At 41.7% G+C, this 18463-nt stretch overlaps 1 protein-coding gene across 3 annotated transcripts in view; it reads left to right on the top strand.

Moving 5' to 3' along the window:
* NFX1 (nuclear transcription factor, X-box binding 1) overlaps positions 1 to 18463 on the top strand; it is a 67619-nt gene that overhangs the window by 15603 nt on the left and 33553 nt on the right. For 2 of the 3 annotated variants that reach the window (XM_061589080.1, XM_061589066.1), the window contains exons 7-14: positions 3061 to 3200; positions 4692 to 4773; positions 4864 to 5081; positions 5761 to 5858; positions 6647 to 6677; positions 7481 to 7563; positions 8474 to 8585; positions 17019 to 17138. In XM_061589080.1, the coding sequence (XP_061445064.1) occupies positions 3061 to 3200; positions 4692 to 4773; positions 4864 to 5081; positions 5761 to 5858; positions 6647 to 6677; positions 7481 to 7563; positions 8474 to 8585; positions 17019 to 17138 (884 nt within the window). The remainder of the gene's footprint in view (positions 1 to 3060; positions 3201 to 4691; positions 4774 to 4863; positions 5082 to 5760; positions 5859 to 6646; positions 6678 to 7480; positions 7564 to 8473; positions 8586 to 17018; positions 17139 to 18463) is intronic. The other variant, XM_061589072.1, reaches the window with a different exon arrangement.

Raw genomic sequence — 18463 nt, forward strand, 5'->3', positions numbered from 1 at the left:
CAAGTGAAATCATTACCTGTATATGGTATGTGTTATGGGACTATGCTGAATCTGCTCATTGTTTCTCTGGAATTATTGCACTACTGTATAGTTCTTTTCTGGAAAATAAAAAATGTTAATAAAAAATATTTTAAAAAAAACCTACCAGAGAGCTATTTGGTCCTCAGCAAACACGATTACAAAGCACTAGAAGGTACTGTAGTGTATGCTTCAGCAGAAACAGCATTTGAAAGGTGAGTGGAAACATACTTCCCTCATAATAAAACAGCTACACATCCCGCCAGGCTATCCCTCTGCTTTTTCATATCTCAGCCTGGAAACCCTCCCACACCAGCAAAGAAAGCAATGTTGGCACTTACTGTGAAGGTGACCTTTTTGGTGTGCTTGTTAGTCTCCAGGCTCCACCCTTGCTTCTATGCAGTGGCTATTTTTTCATCCAAAGACCTTCACTCTTGGGTCCCTCCGAAATAGTCAACATGTGTGAGGCACATTTCCTGGTAAGGAGTCTTTTCCCCTTCTCAGTAAACACCAGTTTTTGAACTTATCCTGTTCAAGTGATTAGCTTGGCCATATTTCAAAACTGGGAGGGGCTGCTTCCAGCAGAGATAGCCAGTGTGGTCCCCTCCAGATGTTAAGTACTGTAACTCGTATAATAAGTAACCATTGACCATGCTAACTGGGTCTGATAAGAGTTGTGGTCCAAAACATCTAGAGGGTACCATGATGGCTACCTTGCCTTCAGTCTAATTAAGCATCGTTTTTGTCTCTTGAGCTAGTAGTGGGAGTAAAGCCTGTTCAGCAAACCCTTCACATATGAGCAAAAAGATATCTTCAGAGTAAATGCCAATGTTCTTTTCTTATAAACCATAGTTTATTGTCCGAATACAGCCAGTATCTGAGTAATTATGAATTAGCTGCAAACCAGCATATGAAAAAAATCACAAGAAGTGGCTTTGGAAAACATGCTTTAACATATGTTCTGGGCAGACCCAACAGTTAAGACAGTCTCCCCACCATTTCTAATTGCAAGGTGGCAAGCTGACCTTATTAGTATGTCCTTAAAAGTATCCTCTGGGGGCAGGCTTAGCTCAGTAAACTCTAAAACAGGTTTTATTATGGTCTGGTTCGCCCATCATGCCAAGCCAGACGTGAGCTTAGTGTCAGTGTGCAGGCTGCTGGAGCGGAGCTCGCAACTGCTTTGCTCCTCGGTCCTTTTTCTTGCCGCACTAAGCTAGACAGATGTTATAGGTGCCACATAATACTAGTTCTGCACTTGTAAGAAATTGCTCTCTTAGTGTGGCAGCATCTACTCTTTGGAACTCCCTGCCTGTTGATATCAGGCAAGCACTTCACTGTATTCCTTTGGGTGCCTGCTTAAAACACTTCTGTTTAGGCAAGCCTATCTAGACACATAGATGTTGATGTGTTTTGATCTCTAGTCTACTGCTGTTTTAATTGTCTTTTAAATGTTTTTAATTGTGTTTTTAATTGTTTTTATTGATATTTTTAATGTTTTTGTAAACCACTTAGAGGTTTTCTTACAATCAGTTGATATATAAATTTTGTTAAATAAATAAAATAAAATAAACAAAGTTTGCTTGCATGTTGTCTGAACCTGAGCTTGTGGTTAAGCTCACTCCAGACTAATTAAAAGCAAGCAACATACCTTGATTTAATTTTAATGTGATTTAAACAAGCCAATATATTGGGGTATTAAGACAATCAATCATGGTTAATGTCAGCTATGATTTTTGCCAGTAAAATCAGCATGCAACACAATTCAAGTTATTGAGTGAGATAGATACAAAAGAGAGCTTGCATTTGTATACAGAGCATTCTTGCACACTGTGGTTCTCCACAGTGCTTTTCTGTGTTTTGAGAGGGGAAAGGACTGATGTGTTTGCAGCAAGCTTGTCAGTTTCTGATTCTCAGTGGGATGTTGCATTAATCTTTGCTTCTAATTATCTGTAATGTTTTGCTGTTAATATTTCAACAGTTGTTTTCAGGGTAGTTTGTCTGAATCAAGAATTTCTTGTTTTTTAAAAAAGTTTATATTTTACATGTCTACATAACATAATTACATGTCAACAACAAATACTTCCAGCTAACCAAATACTCTGCACATTGGCTGTAAGTCCCTGACCAGTGGTGGCTACGGCTGATGTGTTTTGGAGTCCAAGAACATCTGGAGGGCCACAGGTTCCTCACTCCTGATTTAGGGTTAAATAAGCAATTTCCTAAGCTAGATAACCTGCCTATTTTAGAAAACTCTGTAATTTTCTTACCATCACCACCCCGATTTGTATGGATTTCATGTACATATGCTGCGTTGAGCTCCTTTTGGGAGGAAGGGTGGGATGTAAATGTAATAATGATGATAATATCCAATTCCATCACGTCATGTTTGCAAACTACTTTCTTAGACTGAGCTGATTCCATTTGTTATAGGCACAAAAATAAAAAATAAAAATGCTGCATTAACTCCTATCTGCTTAAATGAAATTTGGGCTACTTTACAGATGACAAATTGAACCAAATGGAAATAGGTTCTATTCCTGGCATTTTCTGTTAGACAGCACATGTCCAGTTGTGCCAGCAGACAAATGCTTACTTGGACATACTAGACTAGTTGTATCTGAGAAGGAGTATATGAGTAATTTTGAAACAAAATAACTGCCACTGTAAAGTTATATTTTGGGGTAACCTGCTGTGTGCTGCTACAACTGTGCAATTGCAAAGAATGGTTTTACATTTTCAAGTGGTGCAAAAGTGTATGTTTTAACACATACTGATGCTGTGTTGCCAGAAGCATTTTTCCTCTTTAAATAAAGATCTCTGTGGTTTGCACTATTATGGAATTATACTCCCTTTAATTTAGCAAAACCCTCAATAGAACAAATATGAAAGCCTAAAGAGTTTGCCTGTTGATATTTACCGGTCCTTTACTAAATAAACACAGTAACATTCAGAAGGAATGTGGGTGATAGGCTAAACTATAAATACATTATTCTAATCTTGCCAACTGTTGCTGATGACTGACTCAGTTTTCTTTCTCTACAGCCATTCAGTTCGCTGTGGGCATTCTACTGCAATTCAGTGTACTAATATATGTGGGAATGTTTTGAATTGTGGTAAACATAACTGTACCCGGATATGCCATTCAGGAAAATGCCAGCCATGTGAACTGACTGTAAAACAAGGTGGGTAGGTAGTTCTAAAAAATTCTTATGGAAAATTACATATCTAATGAAATAATACTAAAACTTTGAGGAATCATTGATAATGTAGGACCAAGATGTTTCAGAAAAACATGCTTAAACAGGAGGTCTTGGGCACCAGCAATCAAGAATGTTGAGTTGAGGCTTTCCGGCACCCTTTCATTGATCGACATAAGGAAGCAGAAAAACAACTAATGAAGTAGAATAACAGAATGTAGTAGTAGAGAGCATGGAGACACCATTTCTCCATCGGGAAAATGGAAAGTAGCTAGTGGGGTTGGAAGTATTATCAGAGGAATACTTCTCTTCCTTTTCCCATCCTACCATAGTGTAAATGGAACAGGGGTAAAATCTGACTACTATATTTAGGTTAGCCATGAAGACTAAACAAGTCACTAAAATGACTCAAACATGTTTGTTATATTGTATGTTATCAACTACACAGGTTGTTTTGGGGAGGTTCCTTCTTTTCTGACTATTTGTACGCACTCCTAGTGGTTCTAACTAATAACTGGATATAGTAATATGCTTTATGTGAGAAGGGCCAAGCAGGCCATTCAAACCACTCTGCAAGTCTTTATGATTTCAGCTGGAGATGGAGCTGTCGTATTTAGTCAGCACCAGAAAGTATTTACAATCTTTCTAGATCCTTTTGGGCTGTTTGGTCTAATGTCTAAATTATAGCGGTATCATCATCTAACCAACTGTTTTTATTTCAAACACTACCTCTCAACTTTTAATAACTTTCTGTAAATTCTTGCAGTATCTCTTTCACTACCAAATCTCAAAAGGTAGCAGCTTAATGGCTTCCAACCTGTTAAATAAGAGTCAGAAAGGTAAAGATTTATTGTTTAACCAACAAAGTTGTTCTGTGACTTCAACATCATTGCACAATAAAAATAAAAAATAAGTGAATTTTCACATAAAATAGAGGCATCTAAACAGTCCATCCATCAAAAAGCATATCTTAATACTTATGTACATTTTGACATTTTATAGCATTTGTGGCAATAATGTTGGTTCTCAGATTCTGTCCTGTTATATCAAATTTTGCAGCTATCCAACAATGGTAGATTGAATTCCCTCTGAGATTTGGTATACATATAGCAGTGGACTACAAAATAACAATGTGCCACAACAACAAAGATACTGTTCGGGTAGTGCCCCTCAAGATACTAAGTATTCATTTAGAACCTTAAGTGTGTGATTCCTTATGTGGAAGAAATTGTGAAACTAACTTTTAAAAGCAAGCTTTCTTTTTATAATAAGATATTGAGAATGATTAGAGAAATCTTAATTTGAGTATGATAAGAGTTCCTTTTGTGGGGTTAATCTGGTTGATCTGGTTAATCTTTATTTTGGCTCATTTGTGTTATCCTTTCCAGAAAATACTTCTCCTTCACTTTATGTATCTTTGTCTAGCTTTATAATATTTATTTCTGTCTTCCCCCAAAATGCAATTTTTCTGTATAGTGTGTTACTGTGGGAGCACCTCTCGAGAAGTATTGTGTGGAACAAGTGAGGATAATTTCTCCTGTCTGAGAACTTGTGGCAAGTAGGTTCTGCTTATAATGTGACCCTAATTTTGTCAGTACTCATGCATCAATGTAGTCTTATATGGGATAAATTATGTTTTTGATTTCAGAAAATTATCCTGTGGAATGCACAGCTGTGCACAAATATGCCATCCCCAGTCTTGCCAACCCTGCCCACGGCTTCCACAAATAGTGCACTGTTGCCCTTGTGGGCAGACACCTCTTAATAAATTATTAGAGCTGGGGTGTACAGAACGTAAACTCTGCACAGATCCCATCCCATCGTGTGGAAGAACATGTGGAAAACCTCTACCTTGTAGTAGCTATGGTAATTAGAATGTTGCTTACTTGTGTATGTAAAATACCTTTGTGTTGAATTTTGCCACTTCCAAAATGAAAGTTTTTTAAAAATATATATTTTGAATAAAAACGCATTTTCTTCCATGGAGGCAATTCAAATTGAATTTATATAGAAGAAACTCTTTAGTTTGGGAAAAAGATGGAAAAGAGGTCATGAGTTCCTCCATCTTTTACCAAATGTTTGTACTTCGGCACACAGCATCTCACCCCTCTAGCCACTAAGAATAATATATATATATATCTAAGCACTATAAGAGAGGCAATTTTTCCAAGCTAGTAATTCTGCTCAAGAGCTAATAAATGGAACATTGTCCCTTTGTGATATGGAGACCTAATGTGATGTAATGAATAGAATATCAGACTTGGACCAGGAAGGCTTATTTTCAAATAGTTGCTTAACTATGAAGCTCAGTGACAGGCCTTAGGTTAGTCACTGTCAGCCTAACCTCCCTCACAGGACCCAGTGAATGATATGTAACCCATCTCTATACATGACAAAATGTTTCAAAATTTGTTGTGAAAGCAGTGACGTATGACAAACATTTCTTATGCTAAAGAATAAAATCTGGGATTGCTTTTTTTGGCAAGGAAATACATAGCTACAATGTATTAACGGTTCAGTTAAAAACACTTTTAATTATGCATAGATGCTGTTCATACATGTGAAAACCTCTGCCATGAAGGTGAATGTGGACTGTGTTCTCGTACATCAAAGGTTTACTGCAGGTGTGCCTTAAAAACAAAGGTAATTCATGAAAATAATAAAGAATATAATACTGAACGTAAAAACATTAGAGTGCTGTGACACTAAAACATATGGTATCTTTGCTTTTTTATGTCTGTGTGGTTATATTTTAGTCTCAGCTTGCAAAACTGTGTTTCCTTTCTTCCATATGATGTATGTTCTCTCATAAATATATTTGCTGCAATTACTGAATTTCCATTTTATTCATTGCAATGCTACATAACATTTTCACCAAAGTAGTATATTTTAGAAATGTATATGTATATATTAAAAAATAATCTTGGCTCATGAAAACCCTATTCATAGGGTCGCCATCAGTCGGAATCGACTTGAAGGCAGTACATTGACATTTTAATAGTTAAGGATAATACAAAATACTTCTAAAACATTATAATACAATATTAATCTAATATATAGCATCATTTAAAAAAATGTGTATGTATATCTGTGTTCTCTAAATATAAAAATACTGAGATTTTTGAGCACTTAGACAATTACATAAAGACTTTTTTAAAGATATAAATGAATTGTTCTTTTGTTTCATTCAATATGTTGTGTGTCTGTTTTTCTCCTTTCTCAGTTTACTGAATCTATCCATCCACAGTTAGACTTTTCAGTTTTTATACATGAACTAAAAATGTAGACGCAGTGAGGATGTGCAGCATAGAAGATTTTTGAAATGATTAAGATGGGTTATTTGCTATTGTAACATGTTTTATCTTTCTTTTAATGTCAGTCTGATGATATAAATAATGTACCTATGATCCAGTCAATTTTCTTTTCTTTAGGAAGTTCCCTGTGCCTCACTCAAAAAACAAGGTAATAATCTTAACATATTCATAATTATTATATGCTAGTACCCTTCTGAGACAGCAGCATGTAAACGTTGTTGCAAGTTCTGCACACTCAGCTGAGGCTTTCAGTTACAGACTACTGAAAGAGGAGACTGCAGACCTTGCGTGTCACAGCCAGTACAGGGACCACCATGTGTAAGAAGAAATATGAATCATCGCTGTTAGTGTTCTATAGTGTTCTCCACACTTCAGATGGTTGGGAAAAAACAAACATTGAGGTTATATTTTCAGAAATTTTCATGAAAGCTAGTAAACAAAATTCTTACGCGTACATGAAGTGCACAAATATTTCCCAAGAATTACCTGCAATTGAAAATCAATTATTCTGTTTCTTTCATAAGTAATCATTAACTCCCATATGGCTTTGCCATTGCATACTTGCTATAGACTAAAGCCAGATAAGAAGTTGTGAAGTTAAATGCCTTCAGTACATGTGTACTAGCTGCTAAATTTTCTGATAAATGCAAAGCTGTCTTTTCTATGAATACTGAGCTATGCTGTCAGTATACTTTGCTTTCGGATGACTTTTTATATGATACTGTTTGTTGTGTTTTTTTTTAACTGTCATGTTTTCTGTAAGCTGCCTTGGAATGTTTTTTTTTCCTGAAAGGCAAGATTATTATTATTAACAGTTGTATACATTCCTTATAGGAATCTTAAATAGTTAAACCCATTTGCTTTTCATAGCTACATACAATGTGGAGCCTAAGAGAAGGTGTAGTTATTTTGAGTGAAAGTGATCAGTTAAATGTATTTTCTGTTTTATAGTTGAAGTTGTGTTCTTGTGTGACAAGCGATGCAACAAGAAACTGTCATGTGGACGACACAAGTGTAATGAAATTTGCTGTGTGGTAAGGTCATAAATGCAATATGATTTCTTTTCAATTTCAAAATAATTAATTCTTTTTAACTTTTTGGACTGATGGATTTTTTGAGGCTGGCCAATAACAACCATGAGCAGTTATCCTGGTTTTGAACTAAAAATCTGCTGAAAGCTATTTTGATTATTCTTCTTTAGAGGCTGAAGCAAGGAATGGGTTGGTGTGCACCTTTGTTAATTAAGTAGACTTATTGACTGTAGAATGTGCAAGAAAATGCCAATCTCATGGCAAAACAGAAGTCTAGAATGCATGTGAGATAACCTATTATGTGTTTAACTTAAAAGGTATAATTATGATGTCTGTATTAGGCAAATGACAATGCAATATTCATATAGATAGAGACTTTTTATGAAGTTTAGATTTAGTTTGCATGGCTGTTGGTCAGCCCATTAAATTGGCTATGTCACTTGTGTTTGGACCCAGAATTAGCCAGAATGAGAGCCAATAAACTGAAGCGCAGTCCATACCAGATGGAGGTGCTGCTGTTGGGTGGTTTCATCTGCTTGGGAAGTAGTGTTCAGTCTTTTCCTTTGAAGGACCAGGTTTACAGCTTGAGTACTGCTTGGGGAATCTGAAGGATTGCCTGCCTCCATATCAGATTGCCTGTACTCTAAGATAGTACACAAAGAGCTCTCCTGCTGGTGTCCCTGACATCTGAGATGAGGTAGGTGGCAATAAGAGAGAGGGGTTTCTCAGCTGTAACCTCCCAGTTGTGGACTGTTCTCTGCAGTAAGGTTTGCCTGTCACTTACTCTGAGATATATAATGCCAGGGGAACATCTCTTTGTTTTCCCATTCCTTTTAAAACAAAAAAAAAATCATCAAGGATTAAGAAGTTTTCTGGGTTTTTTTGTTCCTATTTTTCTTTTCTTTATTTTCAGCAGGATAAAGAACATAAGTGCTCTTTGATTTGTGGACGAAAACTCAATTGTGGTATTCATAGATGCGAAGAACCTTGTCATCGTGGCAATTGTCAGAAGTGTTGGCAGACCAGTGAGTAAACATCAGGGTTGCACTCTCTTTAGTTTTCAAATTCGTCATCAATTCTTTTAGAATGATATTCCATAAACTTGTTTAAAATTAATCAATTTCTTTAAAATTATGTGTGGAATCCTAACCCTGATCTGCAGCACAGGAAAGAGGTTAGGAACAAGTGGAAGTATCCCTTTGCTGGATTCTGCTGCCGTGGATGCTCCTACTCTGCTTTCCAAAAGCATAAGTGTTCTGGAAGCTACCATTGACAATATTCCTACTTTGTGTTGCTGGTGCAGGTCCTCCAAATTGGGTGTTGTGGGCATTCAGCAGGGCTGGCAGTGGGTCCACTGGGTCCAGAACGTTGTCTAAACTGGGTCTGTCTTCTATGCCAACCTAGAACTGGTGCAGCAAAATGGAAAACATGACCAGCTTCCATCATCTTCCCTGTTTGGCCCAAGCAGCAGGGTTGTTGGATGTGGTGGTGAATCTACAACTGTGTTCTACCTTGCTGCTCCCAGTCAGGGCTTTAGATTGCTCTGCCCATACACTGAACATAATCCAACAAACGTTAGTTTTTATTAAGTACCATAACATTTGCTGTCAGTTTGTTATAGTTGCAACTAATTTTTTCTAGATAAGAGTCTGTTATCTATAGACTACTGGTCTGTCTAGTTAGTTACCAGTAGTTATGGGGACAGTGACTCTGTGGAAGATGTACCACATTATTTAATTGTGGATGAGGCGGCCGATCTGGCGTTTATTACTGAGACATGGGTGAGCGATCTGGGAGGCATTAATCTCTCCCAGCTGTGCCCACCTGGGTACTCGGTTCAGCATCTGGGTAGATCCGAGGGTCGGGGAGGGGGAATCGCTGTGGTCTATAGAAGTTCCATCCCTCTCATTAGGCACCCTATCCAGGTAGCTAATGGTCTGGAGTGTCTCCATATTACGTTGGGTCAGCGAGACAGACTGGGAATACTGTTGGTGTACCGTCCACCCTGCTGCCCATCAGCCTCCCTAACTGAGCTGACGGAGGTGGTCTCGGGTTTGGTGTTGCGATCCCCCAAATTTATGGTATTGGGGGATCTCAACATTCATGCCGAGACCGCTTTGTCTGGGGCGGCTCAGGACTTCATGGCCTCCATGACAGCCATGGGGCTGTCTCAATTTGTTACTGGCCCTACGCATATTTCGGGGCACACTCTAGACTTAATTTTTGCTACTGGAGCAGGGGATGGTGATCTGGGAGTGAGGGATTTTACATCTATTCCTCTGTCATGGACAGATCATCGCCTATTGAGGTGTAGGCTCACAATGTTTTCTCCCCTCTGCAAGGGTGGAGGACCAATTAAGATGGTCCGCCCCCGGAGACTAATGAATCCTGAAGGTTTTCAGAAGGCTCTGGGGAGTTTTCCGGCTGATAAAACTGACGCTCCTGTCGAAACCCTGGTCAATCTGTGGAATACGGAAATGACCCGGGCAGTTGACACGATCGCCCCGGTGCGCCCTCTCCTCTGCAGAGCTCAATTGGCTCCGTGGTTTACCCCGGAGCTAAGAGTGATGAAGCAAGAAAGGAGACGGCTTGAGTGCAAATGGAGACGAACTCCCGACGGCTGTGGTCTTGCACTTGTGAAGATCTCTACCAAGCTCTATGTGAAGGCGGTGAGGGCAGCGAAGAAGCAGTACTTTGCTGCCTCCATTCAGTCATCTTCTAACCGCCCAGCGGAACTTTATAAGGTTGTTCGGGGACTTTTACACTCTGGTCCTCAGAACGCAATAATACCATCAATAGCCCGCTGTAATGAGTTTGCGAGACACTTCCAAGATAAGATCACAAACATCCGCCGGGACCTTGACTCCAATATTGTAGCAGTTGAGCCTAATGAGGTGTCCGGAGCACAGTCCTGTCCTGTTTTATTGGATGAATTTCAGTTGGTTCAGCTCGAGGACGTGGACAAGGTGCTTGGACAGGTGCGGGCGACCACTTCTGCTCTGGATCCTTGCCCCTCATGGCTAATAAAAGCTAGCAGGAACGGAACAGCCGGATGGGCCAAGGAGGTGATCAATGCCTCTTTACGAGAGGGAGTGGTACCACCCTGCCTGAAACAGGCGGTGGTGAGACCGCTCCTAAAGAAACCCTCCTTGGACCCTGAAAATCTTGACAACTATAGACCGGTAGCAAATGTTCCGTTCCTGGGCAAGGTTTTAGAGCGTGTGGTCGCTCACCAGGTCCAGGCTCTCTTGGATGAAACTGATTATCTGGATCCATGTCAATCGGGCTTTCGACCGGGGTTTGGTACAGAAACAGCCTTGGTCGCCCTGTATGATGACCTCTGTCGGGAGAAAGACAGAGGGAGTGTAACTCTGTTGGTTCTCCTTGATCTCTCAGCGGCTTTTGATACCATCGACCATGGTATCCTTCTGGGGCGACTTGCGGACTTGGGAGTTGGAGGCACTGCTTGGCAGTGGCTGTGCTCCTACCTCGAGAATCGTCTCCAGAAGGTGGTGCTTGGGGAGCATTACTCGAGTCCCTGGGTACTCCAATATGGGGTCCCACAGGGTTCAGTTCTGTCCCCCATGCTCTTTAATATCTATATGAAGCCGCTGGGCGAGGTCATTAGGAGATTTGGAGTGCGTTTCCAGCAATATGCTGATGATACGCAGCTCTACTTCTCCTTTTCATCTTCTTCAGGTGAGGCTGTTAATGTACTAAACCACTGCCTGGCCGCGATAATGGACTGGATGAGAGCTAATAAACTGAGACTCAATCCTGACAAGACTGAGATGCTGTTGGTGGGGGGGCTCTCTGCCCAGATGGTTGATGTCCGACCTGCCCTAGATGGGGTTACACTCCCCCTAAAGGAGCAGGTCCGTAGTTTGGGGGTCTTATTAGATCCGCTCCTGTCACTGGAGGCTCAAGTAGCCTCGGTGGCACGGAATGCGTTCTACCAGCTTTGGCTGGTAGCCCAACTACGACCCTATCTGGATAAGGAGAACCTTGCCACAGTTATCCATGCTCTGGTAACCTCTAGATTGGACTACTGTAATGCACTCTACGTAGGGTCACCTCTGAAGACGGTTCGGAAACTTCAGCTGGTGCAGAATGCTGCGGCCAGAGTTCTTACTGGGACAAAAAAAATTGATCATATAACACCTGTCCTGGCCCAGCTGCATTGGCTACCAATATGTTTCCGGGCCAGATTCAAAGTGTTGGTTCTTACCTATAAAGCCCTTAACGACATCGGACCGCAATACCTGGCGGAACGCCTCTCCCGCTATGTACCTACCCGGTCGCTGCGCTCGACGTCGAAGGCCCTTCTCCGTGTCCCAACGCATAGGGAGGCACGGAGAACGATAACTAGAGCTAGGGCCTTCTCAGTGGTGGCCCCCGAACTATGGAATGCCCTCCCTGATGAGATACGCCTGGCGCCTTCTTTGTTATCTTTTCGGCGCCAGGTAACGACCTACCTCTTCGCCCAGGCATTTTAAAAATTTTAAAATTTGAATTTAAAATTGAAAATTTTTAATTATGTTTTATTGTGTATTGTATTTACATCCACTTGTATTTTAACCTGTTTTATTATGCTGTACACCGCCCTGGGAGCTTATTGCTATAGGGCGGTCTAAAAATGTAATAAAATAAATAAATAAATAAATAATAAATTTTATTGCTCAATCTCTGTGATCTGAACTAAAAATTTAGACCCAACTCTTGAGGGGAAAGCCAATTGTCTTCAGTTGCAGAGAGTTGCCTTTTTCCCCAGGTAGCATGCCATCACATGGATTATAGCATCTCCTAGCATCCGAAGGCAAAAATGCAGGAGTCAAGACCTGAGCTGCTCCTTCTGGTCCTACTCCATTCTTGCCTTCGTCTGAGGCTGTTCTCTTTATCCTTAGCACAGATATTTTCTTCTGATTGCTCTTTCCTGTAGTGGGCCTTGCTCTGTGTGTTTAGAATTGTGTGTTGGGAGTGTGTATTGTGGGGAGTGATGAGAGTGTGTTTTTATGTGTTTTGGTTTTTTCTATGGGGGTGATTTTTCTTTCCACTGGGCTCGAGGCTGCAGCCTTGGCAGTTTCCTCAACCCCAGCAGTGCCACTTTAGCCTTCTCCTTCGTGGGGCTTGCGACTGCAGCCCTGCAAGTCTCCCTGTTTGATCCCAGACCCATTTTTTCCTCCTCCTGTGGGCTCGCGGCTGTGGCCCCAGAGGTCTCCTCAGCCTCCTTCCTCCTTACCTCACGGGGCTCGCAGCTGCAGTCCCAGAGGTCTCCATTGGCGCTTTCCCCTCTTCTCCAATGGGGCTTGTGGCTGCAGCCCTGGAACTCTCCTTGATCCGATCACTGCGGGCAGTGGACGCCCCGCCTTTGACTGGAGCTCATGGTTGCGGCTCCAGCCAGTTGCTGGGATGGCGGCAGGCGCCCCTGCTTTGCCTGCAGCTCACGGCTCAACTTCTGGCTGAGGCAGAGGCAGTCTTGTTAGGTGGCCCCACCAGCGGGTGTTCCTCTTGGAGCCTGCGGCTGTGGCTTCAGGCAGTTTGGCCTCTCCCGCCCTTTCTTCTTGGCCACCATTTTGCTAGCCCTTGCTCCCTTTCCTTCTTGCCCACCATTTTGTTTGCATTTTCTCGCCATTTTGCTTGCATTTCCTGCCTTTTGTTTTCCTCTTCCTGTTTCTCTTTTCCTCTAACTCTATTCTCTTGTCTGTTTCCTGCCCTCTCCCTACTTCAGACTGAAGGCAGGGAAGGTATATGAGAGAGAGAGAGAGAGAGAGAGAGAGAGAGAGAGAGAGAGAGAGAGAGAGAAGCACAACTACTGTCTTTGACCTGCAGTTGGGGCTGTATCACACTCCTCTACTGTGTGCATGTGCCTGAGACCTCAAATCACCATACCCCTGTACCGTGTGCGTGTGTCTTAGCATTAGAATCACTGCACCCCTCTTCTAGTGTGTGTGTTGGACTTCAGGTACTGCACCCCTTTACTGTGTGTGTACGTACCATGACAGGCCCAGTGTCATTTGCGGATTCTTTCAATCAACCCTCTGATGCAGAGCAGCATTGCGTATCTGCAACAACATCTCAACTCAAGGTTATTTCCACTATGAGGTCCAAGACACCAAAGTGCAATGCCTCCAAGCACCATTCTAAGGCTGTTGCCAAAACCAAGCACTCCTCTACTCAGCTGGCTGCCAAGCAAGCACAGTATGTGTCTCTTTGAAGCTCACTGGAAATGTCCTCTACTATGGCCACCATTGCTGTGGAGAAGACTTGTTCAGAGGCCTCTGTTACTGGTCAAGAAAGAGAGACTGGCAGCCCTCTTTCACTCTCCAGCTGTGTCATCAGATGAGGAATTTGATAGTTTTCCGGTACAGCTCTCTATTCCTCACCAGTCTTCCGTATCTGCACTGCCGGTTTGCCAGTTGCTAGTTTTGCCCTCCATTTCCAGTCAGTCTATCCCAGAGGCTAGGGATTGGTCCCCTGGCCTTCCTCAGCTCCCACTCGCCATTTAGACTGTTTTGTCACATCACTACCTCAACAGGTACATCCAGCGACTACGGATCCACAACTTGGCCCTCTGCCAACTGCACAAATACCTTTTGGTTACAGTTGACCTCTGAAGTTGTTTCTTAACTGAAAGATGCATTACTGGGCTGTCTGTCACAAGCTCAACTCCCAGTGCAGCTGCAGGTCCAGCCCTTACCAAGTTCTTGAGCCCTGCCTCATTCGCAACTTCATGCCAGCACCACTACTTCTCACTGCCATTCAGATAAAGGTCGGGCTGTGTCTCCAAACCCTTATGATGTTGCCAGAGGCAGAGCTATAGGTGATATGGCAGACCCAGTGGATCCATCCATTCCACTTGAGGCTGAAGGGAATGATTGGAGTGGTGAATCAGAGGTGGAGGAGGATACCTCTCACTGTCTTTGACTCAGATGATTTTTTACCACCTTTTCTCAGGACACTGGATACCTTGAGTCTTCAATCAGCTCCATCAGATCAGCTTCGTCTTTCCCCCTCACTGTGGTCTTCCTTCCAGTAGTGATCATCAACTTGGAATCTCCAGAAGGGGTCTCCATTGCGAGAGCCGGCCAGGGCTGTAATTACAATGGATGCCAGTTTGATTGTCTGGAGGACTCATTGCAACTCCTGCTTCACGCAAGGCACCTGGTCTGCATCAGAGAGGTCACAGCATAAACTGGCTGGAGTTGAGGGCAGTCCATCTGGCCCTTCGTTACTTCTAGCCAATGCTTCATCAGACTCATGTCCTGATCCAAACAGACAACACTTGCGTGAAATTGCATTTGAACCAGCAAGGGGGCACCAAGTCTCAGACCCTTCAGGTGGAGGCCACTGTTATATTCAATTGGGCCAAGAGCCACCTGCTGTCCTTGAGGGCAGAACATCTCAGCGGGGTTCTGAATGTCGTCACAGATTGGCTCAGTAGGCAGCAAGTGAATCTAGAGGAGTGGAGGCTACATCCTGCCCTGTTTCATCTTCTCCAGCACCACTTTGACACTTTATCTTGAGCCACAATACTCAGCTTCCTCAGTTTTTCTCAGGGTACCTAGAGACAAAGGCTGAGTCCGTAGACGCTCTCCTGACTCCTTGGCCATACAGCCTCTTATATGTGTTTTCCCCATTCCCCTGCTGGGCAGAACATTGAGGAAGCTTCAGCATGAATGTGCTCAATTGGTTCTACTAGCCCCATATTGGCCATGCCACCCATGGTTTTCGGCTCTTCTCTACCTCTCAGTTGCAGATCATTGGAGGCTGCCAATGAGGCCGGATCTTCTCTCACAGGGCCCGATCTGGCATCCAGATCCTGACTGACTGCTTGGCTTTTGAGTGCACACAGCTGATGCACACAGGTTTATCGCTGGAAGTTATTGATACCATTCTGGCTTCTAGACAGCTGCCAACTAATCAAATTTACCAGAGTACATGGTCTGCATTTTCCAGCTGGTGTGACTCCCGTGGTCTCCATCCCTCTCAAGCCACTGTCCAACAGGTCTTACAGTTCCTTCACAAACGTTTGGAAATGGGGCTCAAACCCAATTGCCAAGCACCTGCTATTTCCCCATTTTTATCAGTTATCTTGTCGAGTATCCCTATGGGCTCTCACCCTCTGGTTAAACATTTTTACAGTTGCATTTTTTCCTTGCTGTTCTTCTGTTCTGTATGTGACTGCTGTCAAGATGTCTCACTTCAGCCTCGTCTCAAATGAACTCGAGTGGGACCAGAAGGGGCAGCTCGTGTCTTGACTCTTCTGCATTCTTGCCAGGGGGAGCAACAAATAAGATGTTATATTATTATGTTATTGCAAATATTCTTTGGAAAAAAATTTTTTTTTAACCTTATGTTGTAGCCTATGGTTACAACATTAAAAGGCGGAGTGAATATTTTCATTTTTTATTGCTCAATGTGCATTAAGATGTTGTGAGACATCTATATCATTTTATAATAAACCTAAAGCTTGTGGCACCTTAAAAATGAACAAATTCACTGAGCCCACAAAACTTTATGCCATACTAAATATATTAGTCTTTAAAGTGCCACAAGACTTGGTTGCTTTTTCCTGCAAAAGACTTAACCCACCTATCCCTCTGGACATTTTTACACTAAAGCTAATAAATGTTCATTAAAGAATGTTAGGATCGATCCAGTCTGTCTCTTACAAACATTCTTACACGCACCCCTCTCACTATCACAACTTTCTGAACTGCAGAAGGTTGCCAATGGATTAGGGGAGTTTGGCAGGAAAACTTCTGGAGCAGCATGCAGGAGAAGGGGTGATGAAAATGCAGGCTCTGACTGCATCAGCCCCTAACATTTTAAAAGTATTTTGGTAAAATTAAAGAATCTTGCATCTTAAAATTATGATACTGCAACACTTACCCTTTTTTTTTTACTTGAGAATGGATTGAGAAAAATAAAAAATGTTCAAAAGGCTTATTCATCCTACTTGCCTTGAAGGTCTGTATAAAGTGCCTTCAGATGCCTAATCCAAAATTCAAGGTAACTTGCAACAACAATTCACCAGGACCCTCAAGTTGCTTTCTGGTAGAACAGTGTCATTGATACTGGATGTTTTGTAGCTGCCTTCTTAACACATTTCATAGCCGTGGTTTTAGGTATTCTCTTCACATAATGTGCCTTTTCCTGTTTTGCTCTTCTCCAACATCTTCTCCAGAGCAGATTGAGAGACACATGGGACCTGCTGGAGGGGGGATAAAAATGGGAAGCCCTGTCTGCATGAATGAAAGTCAATTCCACAAGTGTGCTGATATAGTTGGATGCCACCGTATATCTTCTGTATTACTATTTCTTTAAAAATTGTCTAGCATCCTTATTGGTATATTTGCATATCTTCCTAAGATTTTATTTTAACATTTACCTCAATACTACATCTTAGAAAGCTGTTAAAGTGAAGACTAACTTAGTTTGGTTTTGTTTTCCTTCAGGCTTTGAGGAATTAACATGTTACTGTGGTGAATCAGTAATATACCCCCCAATACCTTGTGGAACTCGACCACCAGAATGTAAAAATTCATGTAGTAGACCTCATGATTGTGATCATCCTGGTAAGACCTACACACTAATTGTTTTTTTGGCTGAAAATGAAGCATCTATTAAATTTTCAAATGTATAGTGCAACAGAGAGCAAATGCATCTCTAGGTTTTTAATTTGAATATTGGGATCCATTAATTTCTGAACTCCAGGACATTTATTTTGTTACAGTAAAATACAGGTGTAAGGGCATTCAAAGCATTTTTTACATTGGTAGTAGATTTTTATTGTGTGGCTGTATGTCATAACATCATGAAATTTTTATGATCAGGCATTCAGATCAAATAAAAATACTCAAATTAAACTTTTCATTTATTCAGAATCTTGATAAAAAAGAATTCTATAATATTTCCTCTGTTTTGTCTATGGAGTAATCAAGGTGATTGTTTTTCAATTAGCACAAAACAATATAGCTTAAAATACAGGGTTGAATCCAATGCTGCTGTTCCACTTCTGTGACAGACTTCCACGTCCACAGTGGAATGTCCCCTGCAGCCCCCTCACACACACTCAAAACATGCTCGAGAGGGTTATGGGACCCTCTGCAGCAGATTTTGGGAGTGTGCAGGGAGAGGACAGGAAGGGGAAGTCTGACTGCGCAAGCAAAACTGCTGCACAGTGTTGGATACAACCCAGTATGTTGAGAGATGATCTCTAGGAACAGAATGAATTAATCTGATTTGCTGTGAAATGCCTTCCCACAGAACAAATGCAGAGAAAGAACATGCTCTGACAAAGAATACAGTAACAGTTAACAAAGTAGATATGTTCCTGGACATTAGTTTTTAACAAAATCTTTGGTATCAGGTAGGAATAACATGGAAAGAATAGTGATAGGTTTCTACACCCGCTCATAGATGGTGGGGCCAGCTTCAACAGGAGCATTAAAGAGTGCCTACCCAGCACCCAGCCACTCCCCTCCCCCTCTGAATCGTCTTGGATCCTTCCCTCCCCAGCCCTGGAAGAAAGCAAGAGAAAGCAAAGCAAACACCCAGTCATGTCCATTTCACCTTAGCAAAGACACAGGTCTGTCAGTGTCACTTTATAGCAAAGACACATGCTTGAAAGTTTATCCATAGCAAAGCAAAGACTCAGGTTTGTCAGATTCACCTTAAAGGCATAGGCTTATCAGTTTGTTGATAGCAAAGACACAATTTGGTCAGTTTCACCTTAAAGCAAAGGCACAGGCTTGAAACTTTATTCCTAGCAAAGCCAAGCTGGTCAGTTTCACTTTAAAAAAAGCCTTAGTTCTAAGGAGCTTCATTCCTGGAGGATTCCTTAACTGAGGTATTACTGTAGTACCATTGTTTACAATGTGAGGTGTGAAGGCTTAACCTC

This window comes from Rhineura floridana, chromosome 1 (assembly GCF_030035675.1).
Source record: "Rhineura floridana isolate rRhiFlo1 chromosome 1, rRhiFlo1.hap2, whole genome shotgun sequence".
NCBI classification, from domain to species: Eukaryota; Metazoa; Chordata; class Lepidosauria; order Squamata; family Rhineuridae; genus Rhineura; species Rhineura floridana.